This window comes from Heptranchias perlo, chromosome 20 (assembly GCF_035084215.1).
Source record: "Heptranchias perlo isolate sHepPer1 chromosome 20, sHepPer1.hap1, whole genome shotgun sequence".
NCBI classification, from domain to species: Eukaryota; Metazoa; Chordata; class Chondrichthyes; order Hexanchiformes; family Hexanchidae; genus Heptranchias; species Heptranchias perlo.
Window position 1 is genome coordinate 45,283,442 of NC_090344.1, and position 17,772 is coordinate 45,301,213.

At 43.1% G+C, this 17,772-nt stretch overlaps 1 protein-coding gene across 2 annotated transcripts in view; it reads left to right on the plus strand.

The window, feature by feature from the left end:
* The window catches only part of LOC137335792 (disintegrin and metalloproteinase domain-containing protein 9-like), an 80,339-nt gene that overhangs the window by 34,098 nt on the left and 28,469 nt on the right, over nt 1–17,772 (plus strand). For both annotated transcript variants that reach the window (XM_068001205.1, XM_068001206.1), the window contains exons 4-12: nt 2,793–2,871; nt 4,394–4,470; nt 6,077–6,287; nt 9,314–9,379; nt 9,490–9,558; nt 11,919–12,088; nt 12,828–12,909; nt 14,632–14,762; nt 14,969–15,140. In XM_068001205.1, coding sequence (XP_067857306.1) covers nt 2,793–2,871; nt 4,394–4,470; nt 6,077–6,287; nt 9,314–9,379; nt 9,490–9,558; nt 11,919–12,088; nt 12,828–12,909; nt 14,632–14,762; nt 14,969–15,140 — 1,057 coding nt within the window. The remainder of the gene's footprint in view (nt 1–2,792; nt 2,872–4,393; nt 4,471–6,076; nt 6,288–9,313; nt 9,380–9,489; nt 9,559–11,918; nt 12,089–12,827; nt 12,910–14,631; nt 14,763–14,968; nt 15,141–17,772) is intronic.

Genomic DNA, 17,772 nt, shown 5'->3' on the forward strand with positions numbered 1-17,772 from the left:
ACAGGTATGTTTGTGTCCCTCACTCCTTTGGATCCACAGCGGTTACACAGTTAAGTTTCAATTACAAAATGTTTTTTTTAAATTGCATTCAGCTGTCCTGCCATTCTCGCGTTAAGATCCTATTTTGATTAAAACAACATTGGAAAGAATGATTCTGAATGTACTCAGAAAATATCTTGCACCGGGGTTGACCAGTGTCCAGCAACATTCATTGCAAGCAGAATACCTGAATTGCAAACTCCACAATGTCAGAGTCACATTTCCTCCTGTTATTTTTTTAAAAAGAGAAAATGCTGGAAAAACACAACAGGCCTCTGAAAAGAGAAAGGACATGTTTGTGGATGTTGATAAAGCTGTTACGTATGTCTAGCACTTTCTGTTTTTATTTTAGATTTTCAGCATGTGCAGTTTATTCTTTGTCTTTTGAACTCTATTCTTCCTTTTCTTGCTATCGGAAACACTGGCAGATGTTTGTGTGGGTGCATGGAGCTCTCATCATCATGGTCGTTGATACATCTCCTACAATTTTCTCTGAAATTGGCCAGTTTCCCCCCTCTCCTCCTCATAGTTAGCAATATTGCTGCTTGTGCCATTTATTGGACAAGACAAGGATCGATGGGCCTGACTCATCTTGCCTTTTGTTCATGTTGCCAAGAACTGGGAGCTAATCTTGGCTTTCAAGTGTCAGTGTAAGCTTGCCTTTGATGCCACCATCTGCTTCAATGTCATGACATCATCTTCTTCAATCCAGGGCAGAGGGACTATTTGGGATGCAGAATAACTTGTGCATGGTTGAAACCATGACGCCATGTCCACCTGAACAGGCAGATAGGGGCCTCATTATAACACTTCTCAGATGACACCTTGATTTGAGGACCACATCTGCTTGTTCAGGTGGATGAAAAAGATCCCATGACACTGTTGGAAAAAGTACATGGGGTTCTTCGAATGCCCTGGCTAACAATCTTCCCTTAACCATCACCACCAAAAAAAAAGATTAGATGGTCATTCTTTTCACTTGCTGTTTGTGGGACTTGCCGTGCATACATTGGCTGCGGCATCTGTCGACATAACAACAGAGACTGCAGTTCAAAACAAAAAAGTAATTATTTGGCTTTCAAGCCCTTTGGGACATTCTGAGGATGTGATAAGGTGTGATTATACATGGAAGCACTTCCCTTCTTCACATCAGATTGGACAATCCTAATCTAACATTGCTTGTCAATTCAACAAATCAACACTTCACAATACTGCACAGAATTCATAAGTCTAATCAAAAGATACAAATTGGAAGTGTTTGTGACCATCTGGAAACTAGATTTTGCTGTGCTTGTTTTTTTTCTGTTTTTTTGCCAAGTCAGGCTACATATTGGCAAGCATGCGCATAGTTGTGTTTCTATGAACCAGAACAGCAAGTGAATAATGTCGTCGTTTCTTTGGAAATGTGCCAATTTTCTTTTTGTTCCAGGTTGTGTGTGTGTTCAGCCACGGGGGAACAGTGCAGAGTCATTGCTGTGTGTCACAATGCTGCTAAAAACAGAGCAGGAGTGTTCCTGTGTATCGCATGGTTCTGACACAAACTGAGCCTGAGGCTGTCGTGCTGGGATGTCCCAAACTGTGCTCCGTTTGGTGTACTGCCAAAACAGCTCAGGAAATCCAACAGCTTCTTAACCTTTGGCCTTCTCATTGATTTTTCACATTAATCATATGTGAGAATACTGGAGAGGGTCCTGCAAATTCTTTGATTGTTCCGGTGATTGTCGTCTTCATAGAATCGTAGAATTTGTACCATATTGCAGGGCAATTTTTTTTGTGCCAGATCAGATCTCACGACTCCCATTTTCCAAAATAAAGAGATCAGTGGAATTGCATCGCGCATTTCCAAGTTCACACATTGAATGCACACTCGTCTGAGAATTCTCCAGCTAGCAGTTGAAGGTGGACCAAAGCAAGTAGTTGTATGTCCCTGAAAGGGAATTTGCAAATGCACAATGTCTCCAGTCCTGCTATCTGGTTCTTGACTGTGCTTTTTCAAACTTTGTTTGATGATGCTGCTGTGGTTCAAGTTTTCTCCCAAGACTTGTGTGTGCAGGGCACAAAGGCACTTTCCACATGCAGGCCGAGTTCCTCACGAACTAAAACCTCTGCTCTTAAACATGGCATAATGGGATAGCGCACCAAAGGATTAACATTTACCTGTTAATTATGGTGTATAGATCGCGCAAGATACCCACTGCGTTCTTCGATCTCCCTCAAAAGGTGGTAAATAACACATCGTCAGACCGAGCTACTCAGGCTAAAACTAATTTGAAAGAAAGAACTTGCATTTATATGGTGCCTTTCACAACTTCAGGACATCCCAAGGCATTTTACAGATAATCTGTTGTAGAAGAGATAAATATTGACCAAGACACTGGGAGAATTCCCTTGCATTTCTTCCAATAGTGCCATGGGATATTTTACGTCCACCTGAGCAGGCAGACTGTGCCTTGGTTTAGGATCTCTACTGAAAGATGGCACCTTCGACAATGCAGTACTTCCTCTGTTATGCATCAACCTGGATTATGAGCCAAATTGGACAGGACTCTGCTTTCACCACAGATATCTTGGCTCGATCTGCGATGCCTTGCTTTGTATTCCTCTCGAAATAGGTAACACATAATATATGGCCAATGAGTATCTGCTTTCGAATGTTTCCATTGCAGCCCCAAGATCTTGAAGATCTTGCGTTTATGGAGTTGCAGTGAATATGGAAAGTGACGGCTCTGATTGTTGGTGTTTTCTTCCTTCAGAGACTTTGTTCCAAAGGATTTCACGATGTATACTTACGGTGACGATGGGAATTTGATCTCATCTCGGCCAGATGTTCAGGTATTTAATGAGATGGTAACAGCTGTTTTATCTTGGTAAATCTCACAGTCTAGAGAGAAACACAGGCTTTTTTTTTCTCTTCCCCCTCTCTCTTTCTAGATTTTTCTTTTCCTTTCCAGAAGGCACTGACTTACCTTAGGGTACAGTCCCAAAGTGGCAGCCCTCCAGTACCTTTCTTAAATGGCCATTCTTCATGTTTTGAGCCAAGACAGTGAGCGTCAGCAGGCTATTTGACTGATGGAACTGGAGGCAGGGGACATCACAACTGAGTCTGATCGTGTCCTCACTTGACATCTAATGAGCACACCAGCAATCAGCTGCTTAGCTCGAGGATGGTGATCCCAACTGAAATCAGCAATCTCAGCACAGACCAGGGATCAACCTGCAAAATTCCCAGTCTGTATTTCTCATTACCACACCATTTACCAACTGAATCATTGGAAAAAGCCACGAAAAGCCGATTAAACACGTTGTGTAGAATCAATTTAATTTTTTCTCCCACCAGACAAATATGACCTCAGTACACTATGCATCTGGGCCGCTACCAAACCAAATTGAAAATCAGCAGAGAATTTTCATCTCCAGTCCTTGATCCTAAAGTGCAATAACATGCACCTTTTTCCAGGAGGAGAAGCTCGTTCATGGGCAGGGAACTGCGAGCAGTGGAATATAGGAAATGATTCACTGAACCAGGACCATGTGCTTCTCGGCATCACAAGCTGAGCCACCTTCTCATAGCCCAATCCCAAATCCATGATTTTATTCACGCCACAGTAAAAATCCTCTCTACTAGTGACTTGTTGATTTGTTGCCCCCTTGTGATGCGAGGTCTCCACTGTTGCTTTTTCTGATTAGAGATGATTGAGATGTTGAGTTTATTTTACTGCCAATTTTGATCTGATCACGGCCATTCTGTTATTTGTTGGGTGTGACGTAGCAAGGTGGAACCTTGATTAGCTGCCAGAACACAGGGAACCCCCCTCCCGTCACCAATGGATAATGGAAATGATCAGATAACTGAGGCTGAAAATGGGGTGGTCTTGAGGCTGCCTATTGGCATTGAGAGAAGGCTGCCAGCAGCAAGTTAAGTCCATGAGGGGGTCTCGCAGTTGGGGGGGATCGGTGGGAGGGGGGGCGGCGAGGAGGGGAGAGCCCAGGGCCGCCAATCCCCTGGCTTTTCTTGTGGGACCCAGAGGAGCACATGTATGACATGGGACTCCGATTCTCATTTACCAATGAGGCATCCCGCAGAAGACTCATCTGCCACAAAAACCGGCGGCGTTAAAATAGCAGATTGGCAGGAACGGAGCGGGAAATAGAGCTGCTTCACTTTAATTGCTCCCCCCCCCCGCTCCTTTCTCGCTGATCAGGGAGAGTTAAAAATCACCCAGTCACTGTCTTGAGAAAAGCATCCCAGACAGTGGGCGGAAAAATCATGGGCTGCCAAGCGCAGAAGGGAAAAACCTCGGCCGCAGTTTCTAGATGATGTGTTTTTATATTTCCGTACTGTTTGTTTTTGCAGGACCATTGTCACTTCCAGGGGTATGTGGAAGGGATAGATAATTCCATGGTTGCCCTTAGCGTCTGCAATGGGCTCAGGTAAAGATCACACTCTTCCCTGTATTTATGCATATAACAGTCACTGCATGTAAAGCACATTGAGAAGTTCTGAGATAGATGATGCTGTTAAGTGGAAGTGCTGTTTATTAATTAATGTATTATTTACCCCCTGCCATGTGTTAACTCCACAACTAGAGTAGGATGATTAAGGACTGGAGCATTTTGCATGCTAAAGATTTGTCAGATTGCAAATTGTCATTTGAGCAGGGTATATCTGGTATAAGATATAGTTTTAAATGTACAGGGAGTGCTTGCTTGTGGCAGCCAAACTAGGCAGTTGAAATTGTTTATAAAATTTATGTAAATATCATATTTGGTGCAGATTCATTTCAGCTTCATTTTTGTCAGTTGGTACACAAATCTTTGAAATGTCTATGACAAGGAAGAACTTCAAAAGCACTGGGAGAGAAAAAATATCCTTTAAAAGGGATAGAATTTATTTTGCTGCGAGGAAAAAGGCTACCAACGTTGAGTCTCAATCTGCCAACAAGAGCCCACAGCATTTGCAGAGTTATCCTGATTTTAATATCTGGTTTAAATGAGATTGCTTCTGTGATGCACCAGGTTTAGGCTGTAGCCAATGCCATCTACCTGATGTGATTCATGCAGTTTACTTGCTTCTTATTGTAAGGGGGTTAAGAGCTCTCCAAATGCAGCTTTTAAAAAAAGTAATTTGACATACCTACTTATAAATCGCATTGATAAATGTAATTTTACAATTTCTTGTCCAATTGTGGTGACCGTACATCATGCAACAATGTCAAGATTTACAGCACCCATTAAATCTCCCACAGTAGTGCCGTTAATCAAAAGATGACTCTCTGCCTGCACATGCATGGCTGTTTTGTTGTGTTAACTACTTGCAATTTCATCAGGGCTTTGATAAGTGCTTCCAAGACGGCAGGGTCCAGTGCACTGCTGGAATAGGTGCTGATCACTGTAAGCAATCACTTTGGACAATTGCAGCCATGTTTGATCAGGCTTGGTAGAAGATTTAGTTTGGAATTCAGCCTTCTAGCCTAGCTTAGAATTCAACCATGTTATCCACATGTGGATTCAGATGGAAAAAGACTCAATTTCTGTTGTTGATTTGTTTATGTTTGTGATGTAACTGAAGATATTTTTTGAGTGGGGAGACCATCTTCTTCCTCAAAAAGATGTTAGGGAATCAGAGGGCAAGTAGCCCACATTTTTCTTGTGTGTCCTTTGTTTCTGGTTACTGAATGGTGTGAGCAAAAGTCCAAGAGCTACATGCCTCCTTCTCTGAGCTGGGATTGGTGTAGTACCAGGCAGGCCAGAAATGGAACAAAAGGGGAAGAATTCCTTTCTTCCCTCCACTCCCCCCCCCCCCCCCGCCCCTCCCCTGCCCAAAAAGGCCATGAAACAGTCCAATGTTACGCAGTTAAAACCATTTCACTCTGTAAATTGATGAGGACATGTGATCACTGGAGCAAGACAGACAGATGTTCAGTTCACTTCTATTTCATACAGATTAAAATGTGACAATCGTGACAGAAAATGTACATCAAATGTATTGCAAAATGACTGATATAACAAAAACGTAGCTGTGATCGTTTCTCCTCAGGGGACTATTGCACACAGCTGATACACACTACGCAATTGAACCACTTGAATCCTCCAGTACCTTCCAACACATAGTTTATCGTATGGAGGATGTGCTGGAAGAACCTTTGGTATGTGGAGTATCTGACCTGACCAGCACCAAGCAGCAGGATGATCAGCACCGTGCAGAACACCATTCCCATGATGGCCACAGTATGACTGGCTTCCTGCGTGTAAGTCGGGGTCTGTGATATTTCCATAGTTCCCTATTAGCTGTACACTTAAATCACAAAATGAATGAGAATGCACAGACGAGTTAATTGTCTTGAGTCTTCGGTTGTAGTTTAGGTTATGACCGTAGGAGGATAGTGCAAGAGGGTCTTGTGTGGTCTTGGTGTGTGTGGCTTTCAGCAAGGCTGGTGATGAATTTGCAAAGGATTCTGCATGATTCTGTCTAACTTCAACTTGAACATCTGGGGTGTGGCTTGGTGGTTCTTAGCAGGGGGCATTGAATGACGCTCTATTAGAAGGCAAAATATTCCATCACATGGAGGAGCAGAGAGACGAGCTCACCTCACTTGAATTATAAATAGCACTGATCTTGTACTAAAATTCAGATTCTGAGAGAAGGGGAGTAAAGTAATTTGAGGGAAGCTGCTGACTGGCTAGAATGGAGGAAGGTAAATAATGGGGTTGAGAAAATCTTGGCTGCATAATACTACTGTTGACGTTATTTCTGACTGATGTTCTGCTGCGCTAGGTGCTGTTCTTGATAATTGCATAAAATTTGGTGTAAGGCGGTTCCACATTTTGTAACTCCTAGGTCACTTAAAAATCCTTCAGTCTGCACAAATCACTCCCAATACATTTAGATGTAAAATGTGTATCTAAATCACCCTTGGTTAATTCTGCAATTTTTGTTTTTTAACCCTGCAGTTTTTTAACATGAATTTCAAGTTCATGTGAGTAAGAAAATGGACAAGTAGTTACCAACCGCAGAGATTGCAGAGCAGGATACAGTGACTTTGTCAGCAGGGCTGAGGGCCAACTCAGGAAAATTATGAAACTCACCTTTCCCAAATGTGGTTAAAAGAGGGGGTAGATTTTCTCACCTATTCTGTTCCTGAGAACTCTTGAAGACACTTGCACTAAATTCCTCGCTGTGCTTTATTACCACAGGAGATAACAGGCTTACTTTAGAAGAGTTACGACCTGTTCTGAAGCGCGCAGCAGAATTTAGTATGAGGGCATCATGGGCACATTGGGGAACAATGCTAATTGGAAAATTTTCCCCTATATGGTATCACTCAAGCATCTCAAAGCACTTCACAACCATGATTGCTTTGAAGAGGACTCATTTTTAGGTACACACAACAGTCGTTTTGCACACAGCAAGATACCTCAAACAGCAATGAGATGAACAAGCACTTAATTTATTGTGGGTGGTGCTGCTTGAGGGAGGAATGTCGCTCAGGACACTGGGAGAATTCACTGCGATTCTATTTTAGGTATTAATGGCTTGTAAAAAAAGATTTTATAACACAGGCTATGAAGCTTCAATGTGCCAATTTCTAGATGCTATAAGGACTACTCTGGTACTCCCAGGGTGGAGCAGCACACGCAGGAAGCATTGGTCACAGCCCCTTCCTCTTTAAATGGACGGAAAATTAAGGTCTGCAGGCTCACATTTTCCCAATCTGCAGTCCCTGTGAGTACTGCTGTGCACAGGCAGCACCCAGTCAGGGAATCAGCCCCGTACATTAAGGAGACAAAAACAATATAGTTCATAATTAGCAGAATCATATTCCATCCACATTGCAGGAAAATGTGCAGCCAATTCACACGAAGTACCAAAAATATTTTAGATAATTTTTAGTTGGTAATGCGGTGGGGTTTTTTTTGATTTTATAATAAATTTAGTCATATCTTTTGGTACATGAGCATAGGAAGTATACTTTGAATGGTCCAGTTTTTCACATCAAAAGTTAGGTAGGATTGTTTGGAAGATTTAACGTTGGGCCTGGGACGAGCGTGGTGGTGCAGCCCACTGAAGCTCCATAAAATGTGCTGTGAAGTGGGAGGCTGTGGATTCACACCCACGCAGAATGAGGTTCTGATCACGCCCGTGCAGCCGAGGGAGTTGCCAAGCCGAGAATAGTCATCACTTGCCTTAGATACGGTGCAACAAAGGTTCACTAGATTAATTCCTGGGATGAGAGGGTTGTCCTATGAGGAGAGATTGGGTAGAATGGGCCTATACCCTTTGGAGTTTCGAAGAATGAGAGATGATCTCATTGAAACATATAAGATTCTGAGAGGGCTTGACAGCGTAGATACTGAGAGGTTGTTTCCCCTGGCTGGAGAGTCTAGAACTAGGGGACATAGTCTCAGGATAAGGGGTCGGCCATTTAAGACTGAGATGAGGAGAGATTTCTTCACTCAGAGGGTTGTGAATCTTTCGAATTCTCTACCCCAGAGGGCTGTGGATGCTCAGTCGTTGAGTATATTCGAGGCTGAGATCGATAGATTTTTGGACTCTCAGGGAATCAAGGAATATGGTGATCGGGCGGGAAAGTGGAGTTGAGGTTGGAGATCAGTCATGATCTTACTGAATGGCGGTGCAGGCTCAAAGGACTGTTCGGCCTACTCCTGCTCCTATTTCTTATGTTCTTATCACAAAGGAGGGAAAATTGGAGCAAGAGTTCTGCTCCTCCCAAGCCCCATTTGCACTGCTCTTAAGAGTGAAGGCAGAGGTCACCCACCTAATCTATTGACAAGGGACAACGCATTGTGGCAAAGGATGGAGGGGGAGGGGGGTACAGAGGAAATATAATAACTTTAAAATTACTGTTTGTCATATTAGTACATGAATGCTTAACGCATTCACGTGTCATTGCTCTGCTATTTTAACAGATGAGCAAAGTTGTTTTAAAATAAATACAATGAGTAAATATCTCGGGTAAAATTTAAAATCAGTGAAATTCCAGTTGCTTGGAATGACCCACTGCTGTATTTCATTTACCCCTAAGCTGAATGTTTTTAAAGTTTCATTTAGGTGATTTAAATACACACAGCATACTTATGGGACTTAAAAGGTTCTGAATCCCATGTGAACTTTTATTTTTGTGTAGTCACTGTATAGTAGTGCCTTCATTGTAACTGGGGGGAAATGTATTCTCTGCTGCATTATTTACTTAAGTGGCAATGAATTACATTAGTATCAGAAAACTTACCAGTCTCTGGCTTCGGTTGTTCACAGAGCAAGCGCGCCATATTGCCCCAGACTCGATACGTTGAGCTCTTTTTGGTTGTGGATAAGGACCTGGTAAGTGTAAAACCTGTTTGGCTACCTGCAAAATAAATTAAATGAAGGAATTAAAAACCTGGAAGTGATATTGCTGCTCTCTTCAATTGCTGTGTTCCTTTTTGTCGTAGTATGACATAACCAAGAATGAGACTGCTGTGAGGGAACAGATGGTTCAGCTTGCTAATTACCTTGACGGAGTAAGTGTGTTTTTACAAAAAATTTTCTTGGTTAAAATTACTGAGGCCTTTCTTGGCTTCTGTCTTATGGTGCCACTGTCTGTTTATCCCATGAGCTGCTGTTTTGGGACTTCCTATGTTCTGGTTGTGCGTACAGGCTTGGAAACAACATTGTGGAGTGAAGAATAAGAAATTGGCTCATTGTAGTTTGTGTGTTTGTGCATCTCAAATTGGAATAGGGCACTTCAGCAAGGGATTGAAGCTATTCTCTTCGCAGCATGAGTTTCCTTCCATTATGTCTATATTAATAGACCAGAATCTCTCCAAACTCCATCTGCATTTCCTTAGTTAGGAGGGGTTTGAAAATTTGGGGGTGATTTTTATCTCTTTATCACCCTATTTGCATTTAGTTATTTCACCTTAAATGACTTGCACATACTTGTAATTACTGCTGTAGGTTCTGAACTGTTGGGGGGCTTCTGTCATTGCAGTTGTTTCTTCATGGGGGCCCTTCTAAGAATCCAATCTGAGAAGACAAGGAACGGGGCAGAAGGACAAGGCAAACAGAGCTGCAGCTGGCAGGAGAGCAAATAGAAGAAGTGTGCTGGGAGAAATCCTTAGCCTCTCAACCAAGTTATATAGGCCCAGGATAACATGCTTGCAGTTCTCTGAGGAGCAGTGCATAAGAAGCTTTCGATTCTCCATGGAGGCTGTGACAGAGTTGTGTCGCAAGAGGACTTCCAAGCAGCTGCTGCAGCCAGCACATTGCCGATTGCAGCCAAGGTCACTGCAGCCTGAATTTCTTTGCCACTAGCTCCTTCCAGGCTGCAACAGAGGATATCATCACATCATTCAGTCTGCAGTTCCTGCTTGCATTAAGCAGGCGACTGATGCCTTGTTTGCTGGAAGAAACACATTCATCATTTTACCCATGGACATCTGGAAGCAGCAGGATAGGGCCCTGGGGTTCAAACAGATTTCAGGATTCCCCCAAGTGCAGGGCGTCATTGACTGTACCTGTGTCAACCTGCAGGCTGCTTCACATGACGCCACTGCTTTCGTGAATTGCAAGGTCACCCACTCTGTTAATGTGCAACTCGTGTGTGATCACCAGCAACTCATCAGGTCTATGCCCACTTTCCTGGCAGTTGCCATGATGCTTTTATACTGTCATCGTCCTTTCCCACCCATCCCCCGCCCCCCACTCCTTGTCCCTGCACCGCAAGTGAGAGGCTAGCTGCTTGGGGATAAGGGCTATCCTCTGCACAGTTGGCTCACGACTCATCTTAGGAACCCATGTTTGGCTGTGTAATTCGGTAACAATCAGATCTATCGGTTAACTGGAGCCCTCATCGAGCAAATCACTGGAGTCCTCAAACAACGATTGCGATGGTTCTCTGATTGACAGGTCTAGTGGTGTTCTGCAATACAACCCACAAAGAGTGTTCCAAAGGATAATATTTTGTTGTATGCTGCATAACTTTGCTCTGCAATGGGGACAAATCATGGAGCCATTATTGAAGGAGGACCTTGAGCATGATAAGGGAGAGGACATTGATGAAATACAGTACAGTTCCAAATGGTCGTCTACAGCCACAGCGCTTCGGCAACAGCTCATTGATGAGCACTTTTATCTGCTCCCCTGCTCTGCAAGACATGTCCAACATATCTCCAAGTTCTTCCAACCTAAAATAAACTACATCTACCCAAAGTCCAACATTGATATTCATGTCAACTAACATTGCGGGTTCACCAGTGAACACAGGAACTCCCTCTCTGCACACAAAGATTTCAAAAAGGTTTATCATTTTAGTGACTTACAGAAATACCTGCACACAATTTTCCACCCTAGTGTAAACCTTTAGTGCCTGCTCTAAGTGTTCACTTAACAATTCTAGTGCTTCTACTAGGTGGTAGAAGTGGCTGCAACACAGGAGCTGGGAGGCTGTTGTGGCTCATTTAATGTCTCATGAAATGCTTGTGGTTGGTGACTTCTAGGAGCTCGGGCCTGAGAGGGCCTGGCTGTAGACTGTAGCAAATTGACTGTCTGCCAGGGCACTCTGGCCCAGCTGGCATTCTGGAACCAGGGTGGGCATTGGTTCAGGGGCAGTGCATAGAAGGAACATGGTCACTCGGTTCCAATGCTGAGATTTGCCTTTGATCTCGAAACTGCCATGTGTAATGGTGTTGACAAAACAGAAGAGCCTCCACAAGAACCAAAAATAAAAAAAATGATCATGAAAAATACAGAATCATTCCTGTTTGCCCTTGAAAATGGTGCCAGTGCCTTGATTAAGCTGATATTTTGTCTGTTCGACGAGAAATAAATTGGAACTATCATAATTAACAAACTGCACTTCTCCCCCCTCCCCCCACCTCAGATGTACAGTTCCATGAACATCCGTATAGTATTGGTTGGCTTGGAAATCTGGTCCAAACAGAATCAAATAATTATTGAAGGAGGAGCAGGAGAAGTGTTGGGGCGTTTTGTACAGTGGAGAGAGAAGGACTTACTGCCTCGGCGCAGGCATGACAGTGCGCACTTAATTCTGTGAGTGTTCAGTATATTAATGCAGATTACTTGAAGTGGGATGCAATGTCCTTTTGAAAGCTTAATCCTTTGAGAGAAACACTTGCGTTTTTTTGTACTTTTTCAGAAGATATGGTGAAATCTCATTAGATTCTCTATCTTTTTCTGTGATTCCATTAGTGTTCTGCTAATATTAGCACAATCTTGGCTGATAATTAGGGACGCCACGTGATTGCACTAAGATCATGGTGGGGGGGGGATGGGTAAAAGGGAGGGACGAGGAAGCTATCGTGGGAGATGTAGTGGTTAAAGACTTGGAGTAAGGAGGAGAATTTATTTTGTTATCAAAGTTGTTTCTTTATTGGTTAACCGGAATAGCGGTTTAAGGCGGGAGGAATGCAGAAGTTTAATGGGGCTTTTTTCTCCTTTCTTGCAGTGCAGCTGCATTTTATTTTTATCTCTTTCCATTTAATTCAGGAAAAAAAACCCAGATCTATTTACTTCTCCAGTGACTTTGCTGTTTTTAATAGTTGGATTTCCAGTTGCTGGAACAAGACATCACAATGGCCAACTTTGCAGAGGGCTAGACAATATGTGCACTAAAAATATTGCTCATTGGAAAGATTCAAACAATCGGATGCAGGCAGATTTTTATCTATATAAAGGACCATAATCCATGTGCCTATTAGCCAGTACTGAGGAAAATACTATAAATTTAGGGAAGTTCTTCTGTTTGCTGTATTGTTTTAATGTCTTTCAGGAAAAGGGGATTCGGTGAGACTGCAGGAATGGCCTTTGTGAGTACCATCTGTTCAAGGAGTCACAGTGGAGGAATCAATGTGGTATGGAATAATTTCTTCTCACTGCCTCTTTTTAAAAAAAAACACAAACTGTGAACCAAAATGTTGTGGATGGGACAGGAAGTGACAACTCCTCAGCCTCTGTCAATGTTACTTTGAATCTGTGTTCTGGCAGAATTCTCTGCTGTCCTTTTCTCAATGGAGGTCCCTGCTCCATGCCTCCCTCGGGCACAGCCGAGATTGGGAACACTGTATGGGTGTACTCTTGGCGCAGACTCCATGATGTGCTGTTTTGTGAATGCACTGCACACTACCAGCTTTTACTGCAGAGCTCTCGCCTGTAGTACGGCATTTAATTCCTTGTGGAATTCTGTTGCAATATCCCACCCAAGAAAGAAAACCTGCCTGGTTACAAAGATACACAAAATTATGTGTGTTCATTTTATCCAAATCTGTCAACGTAATGCATGATGTGTTGACTTATCTCTCGTTCCAGGAAGGGGAAAATCCAATAGTTTAGTGCACATCTCCATAACCCCCCAACCACGCCTTCATGTATGCAGTGCTTCTGCGTCTTTTTTAATTAATTGAGATTGGATTTTCAAATAATTGCTCAACTTAGTGTTGTGGAAAATTTCTGTTTCCTTGGAGAAGAGTGAAGGGAACTTAATGCACTCAGCTCAACCCTGCTCGAGTGCTCGCTCATTCAGTGAATCAAAATGATTTTATAGAATTTATATTAGTTCTACTATTTCTCTTTATTCTCCCCCCTCCCCACCCACCACCCCCTGCCCACCCACCACTGGCTCCCTTATGTGCCACTGTGTTACGTGCTACGGTGTTACTTGCTTAAGCCAGAAGGATGGGATGGTTCAGATTACAGAGTTTTCTGCAGCCACTCTCCATCTTGTTTCTGCCCCCCGAGGATAGAGCAACTGAGAAACCCACAATCCTTCTCCATAGAGGGCAGCTGTTGATTTTCATTATTCAATCCCTGGCCCTCTAGATGCGAGGTGGCGAAGTGACAAAATTCTTCTTGTGCTCTTTCTGCAGCCAGTATGCCACAACCTCAATAACCTTTGCCATGACCTGAAAATCCTTTAGACCTCTATCACTTTCAGGGTAATTTAAAAAAAGAGTCCAAATATTAAGGGTAATTTTTATTTATTTATTCTCAGTGTGGGCAAGGCCCAATTTATTGCCCATCCCTAGTTACCCTGAGAAAGTAGTGGTGGGTTGTCTTAAACCACTGCAGTCTGTGTGGTGATGGTGCTCCCATAATGGTGTTGAGTGGGGAATTCCAGGAGTTTAACCCAGCGGATTGGCAACATGTCCAAGTCAGGATTGTGTGTGACTTGGAGAGAAACTTGGAGGTGCTGGTGTTCCCATGACAGTGCTGCTCTTACCCTTCTGGGTGGTAGAGGTTGTGGACTGGGAGCTGTTGAAATAAGGTTGACCAGTTGCTGCAGTGCAACCTGTAGATAGTACATACTGCAGCCACAGTGCATTTGTGGTGGAGGGGATGCCTAATACGTCTAGTGGCAGGGATGCTGATCAAGTGGACTGGTCTGTCCTGTACACTGTAGACCATGAGGAATTGGTTTCCTTCAGTAATCTCTTGTGGTTATCTCCTAAGTTTATTAAATGTTTTGAAGTTGTCTTCTGAAGCAATATTTTGTTTTATGTGTGGGGAGGGGAGACATCTGAGCTTGTGGAGATTTGGGCACTGGTTTTCATGTTTTTTCAATCTGGTTTATTTTCTAGTTTTCACAAAACATTCTGTATTTTGCATCCATCGTTGCTCATGAGCTGGGCCATAACTTGGGAATGAACCACGATAATGACCGAAACTGCCTCTGTGAAGCAACGGCATGCATAATGAACGCTGGAGCCACGTAAGTACATGGCTCACGGAAACTTCTGCTGCACGAACCATGCCTTCTATGTGTTAGTGGCACCACTGTGTCACTTGCCTGAAGTCATACAGCAAGCGGCACTTGCATTGGGTTGACCAGCTGCATGTCGACCGTATAATGATCTTTTAAAATATTTTTTTGGCTTGTTGTAATGATTAATTCCTACTTTTCCAATCCTGTCACAGAGGCGCCACGAACTTCAGCAGTTGCAGTGCTGATGACTTTGAAGCTATGATTTTAAATAGGGGGGGTTCTTGCTTGTTGAACATTCCCAGGCCTGAGGAGGAATACAGCCCTCCCTTCTGTGGCAACAAGCTGGTGGACACTGGAGAGGAATGTGATTGTGGATCACCAAAGGTCAGTTATAAATTTACCCCTTTTTATTGCTGAATACGTTGGCACGCCTTGCTCAGGTACATGCTGCTTGGAGCTATACATTGCAGATAGTGATTCGATCTGGATGAATTGATACTTTACCCAAGAATATTTCTGCAATGGTTTTGTTTTCCCATGTTCTTTCATCCTTGCCCTAAGGGTGGTGACTCCTGCTTGTGATATGGTATCATAGGCGGCTCTCTGGTACTTCACCCAAATCACCATTCCTTGTGCGTGTGCACAGGCGCAGGTGCCTTAGTGAGCCCAAACCTGTACTCTCTCAATATTTGTACACAGGTGACTGTGCTTATGATCAACTGCTCAATTGGTGCAGCATTAGGGAGACCGATGCCAAAATATCGCCGTTCCTTCATCGTCGCTGGGTCAAAATCCTGGAATTCCCTTCCGAACAGCACTATGGGAGTATCTTCACCCACCACACGTACTGCAATGGTTCAAGAAGGCGGCTCACCACCACCTTCTCAAGGGCAATTAGGGATGGGCAATAAATGCTGGCCTCGCCAGCGACGCCCATATCCCATGAACGAATAAAAAAATTGTCCCCCTTTTCTGCGCCAACTGAGAATAGCTAACAGACCAGGGATCGAATCTGGGACTTCTGTGCCATTTATATTTCAATGCTGCAATGAGTGACTTGTTCACCAATTAACCCAATGGAAGAACCTGTAACTCTGAACGAGTCAGAATGATACCACAGATGCAAAACTATAGCAATAAAGAGAGACTTGAGATACTGGGACTATTTCTACTGGAGCAAAGAAGTCTGACAAGATATAAGAAGTTTTTAAAATTATGAAAGGTTTTTATAGGCTGCATATGGAAAGAATATTTTATCCAGTTGGGAAGTTGATGGTGAGGGGGTCATTAATTTAATATTGTCACTGAGAATGAGAAAAGAGGTTAGGAGGAATTTCTTTATGCCGAGTTATTGGAGCCTGAAATACTTTGCCACAGGGAGTGGTTGCTGCAGAAAACATTGCATCCCTCCTTCAAGGGAAGAGTAGATGTTTGAAGCAGAGGTAAATAAAGGATTTGGGGAGACGGTAGGGCACTGGAATTGATTTTTGGATTCCTCTCAAAGAGGCAGAACAAACAAAATGGGCCTTGTTTTTTGCTGTACACTTGTATGGTTCGTTGATTCCAGTGGACCCAGCTACTTCCCATTCTCTTCCATCATACGGCATTTGGTTGCAAATCATCAAAAAAGTAGTTAAATCAAGATGCAGTTCTGATGTGTATATTTAAATAGACTTGGGTGGAAATATATATAAACTGGTGATTGGCCCTGATCTAACTAGACAATGTCTGGCAAACTGGTTTTCATTAGGAGTCACTGTGTGTCCATAGTTAGACACGGTGAGTTCCTGATTCCAGCTGTGCCATCTGGGGGCAGCAGTGTAGCGTTAGGGAAGTCAGGACATTGCAGGAATGTTTTTCTTTCTGCTGATGTATTTGTGTAGTTGTATTACCTTGCCTGCTCCTCCTTTGATCCATTCTGTTACTTGCTGCTCAGGTGGGAGTGGGATACTTCAGCCCACAGGTATTGCAGGTCATTGCTGCTTTTGTTGTCCAGCTAGGACAGTTTCAATAATGCAGAATTGACCCCCTTTCTGCCAAATACATTCACTTCTCCCAGACCTATCTGAGACCTGCAGAATTACCCCCATGCTGCTTAAGTGAGTCTTGGTACAAATATTGGTTGTGACTGGGATTCAACCTCGGGAGCTCAAGTAGACAGTCCATCATTTCTGTACTGTAGTTATTGAACTGCATTTGGCATCATTTTACCAGCGAATATTTTGAATATGTTCAAAATATATTCTTCAAAATTATATAAGCACTATGTAAATACGTGAATCTGCTAATCTTGCATGCTTTCCCCAGATGTAAGCTGTGCTTGAAGGAGAATGGGTTAGGAGAATGGATGCTGCAGTGTTGTATCACTATTTCCCATCCGTGCTTCCTTTGATCAAGACTCCCAAATGGGAGTAAATTTACACTCGTTTTTTAATCCTGCGGCATTGATCTACTTGTGTAGTGTGCCACAGAGTGGCAGGATTAAGTATTGCACCTGCAGATCCCCACATGCTGAATTCTGATCCAACTGGGCAAGTCAATTTTGCGCCTCGAATTGCCACCTCTTGCCAAGTCCAGAATTGGAACAGGGCAGCAGGTGGCATCATTAGTTCTTGCATTTCCTTTGCTGATGAAGAAACTTCACTTAAAAACTGTAATTACTGATTCCTCTCAATTATGAAAAACAGTATTAAGTGGAAATAATGGACTTTTAAAAAATTTTGCTGTGCAGTTTATAGCTTAAAAAATTCAAAAACTGCATTATCTAATCCCAAATGAGGCAGGTAGCAAATTTATTTGAACACGTCTTGTGGTGGAATTTAGAATGACATTGGGCTTGGAGGAGATGATGGGGTTGTCTTTTCAGTTGGGGAATGGGCTGTGATAAGAACATAAGAAATAGGAGCAGGAGTAGGCCATATGGCCCTTAGAGCCTGCTTCGCCATTCGATAAGATCATGACTGACCTTCGACCTCAACTCCACTTTCCCGCCCCATCCCCACATACCTTGATTCCC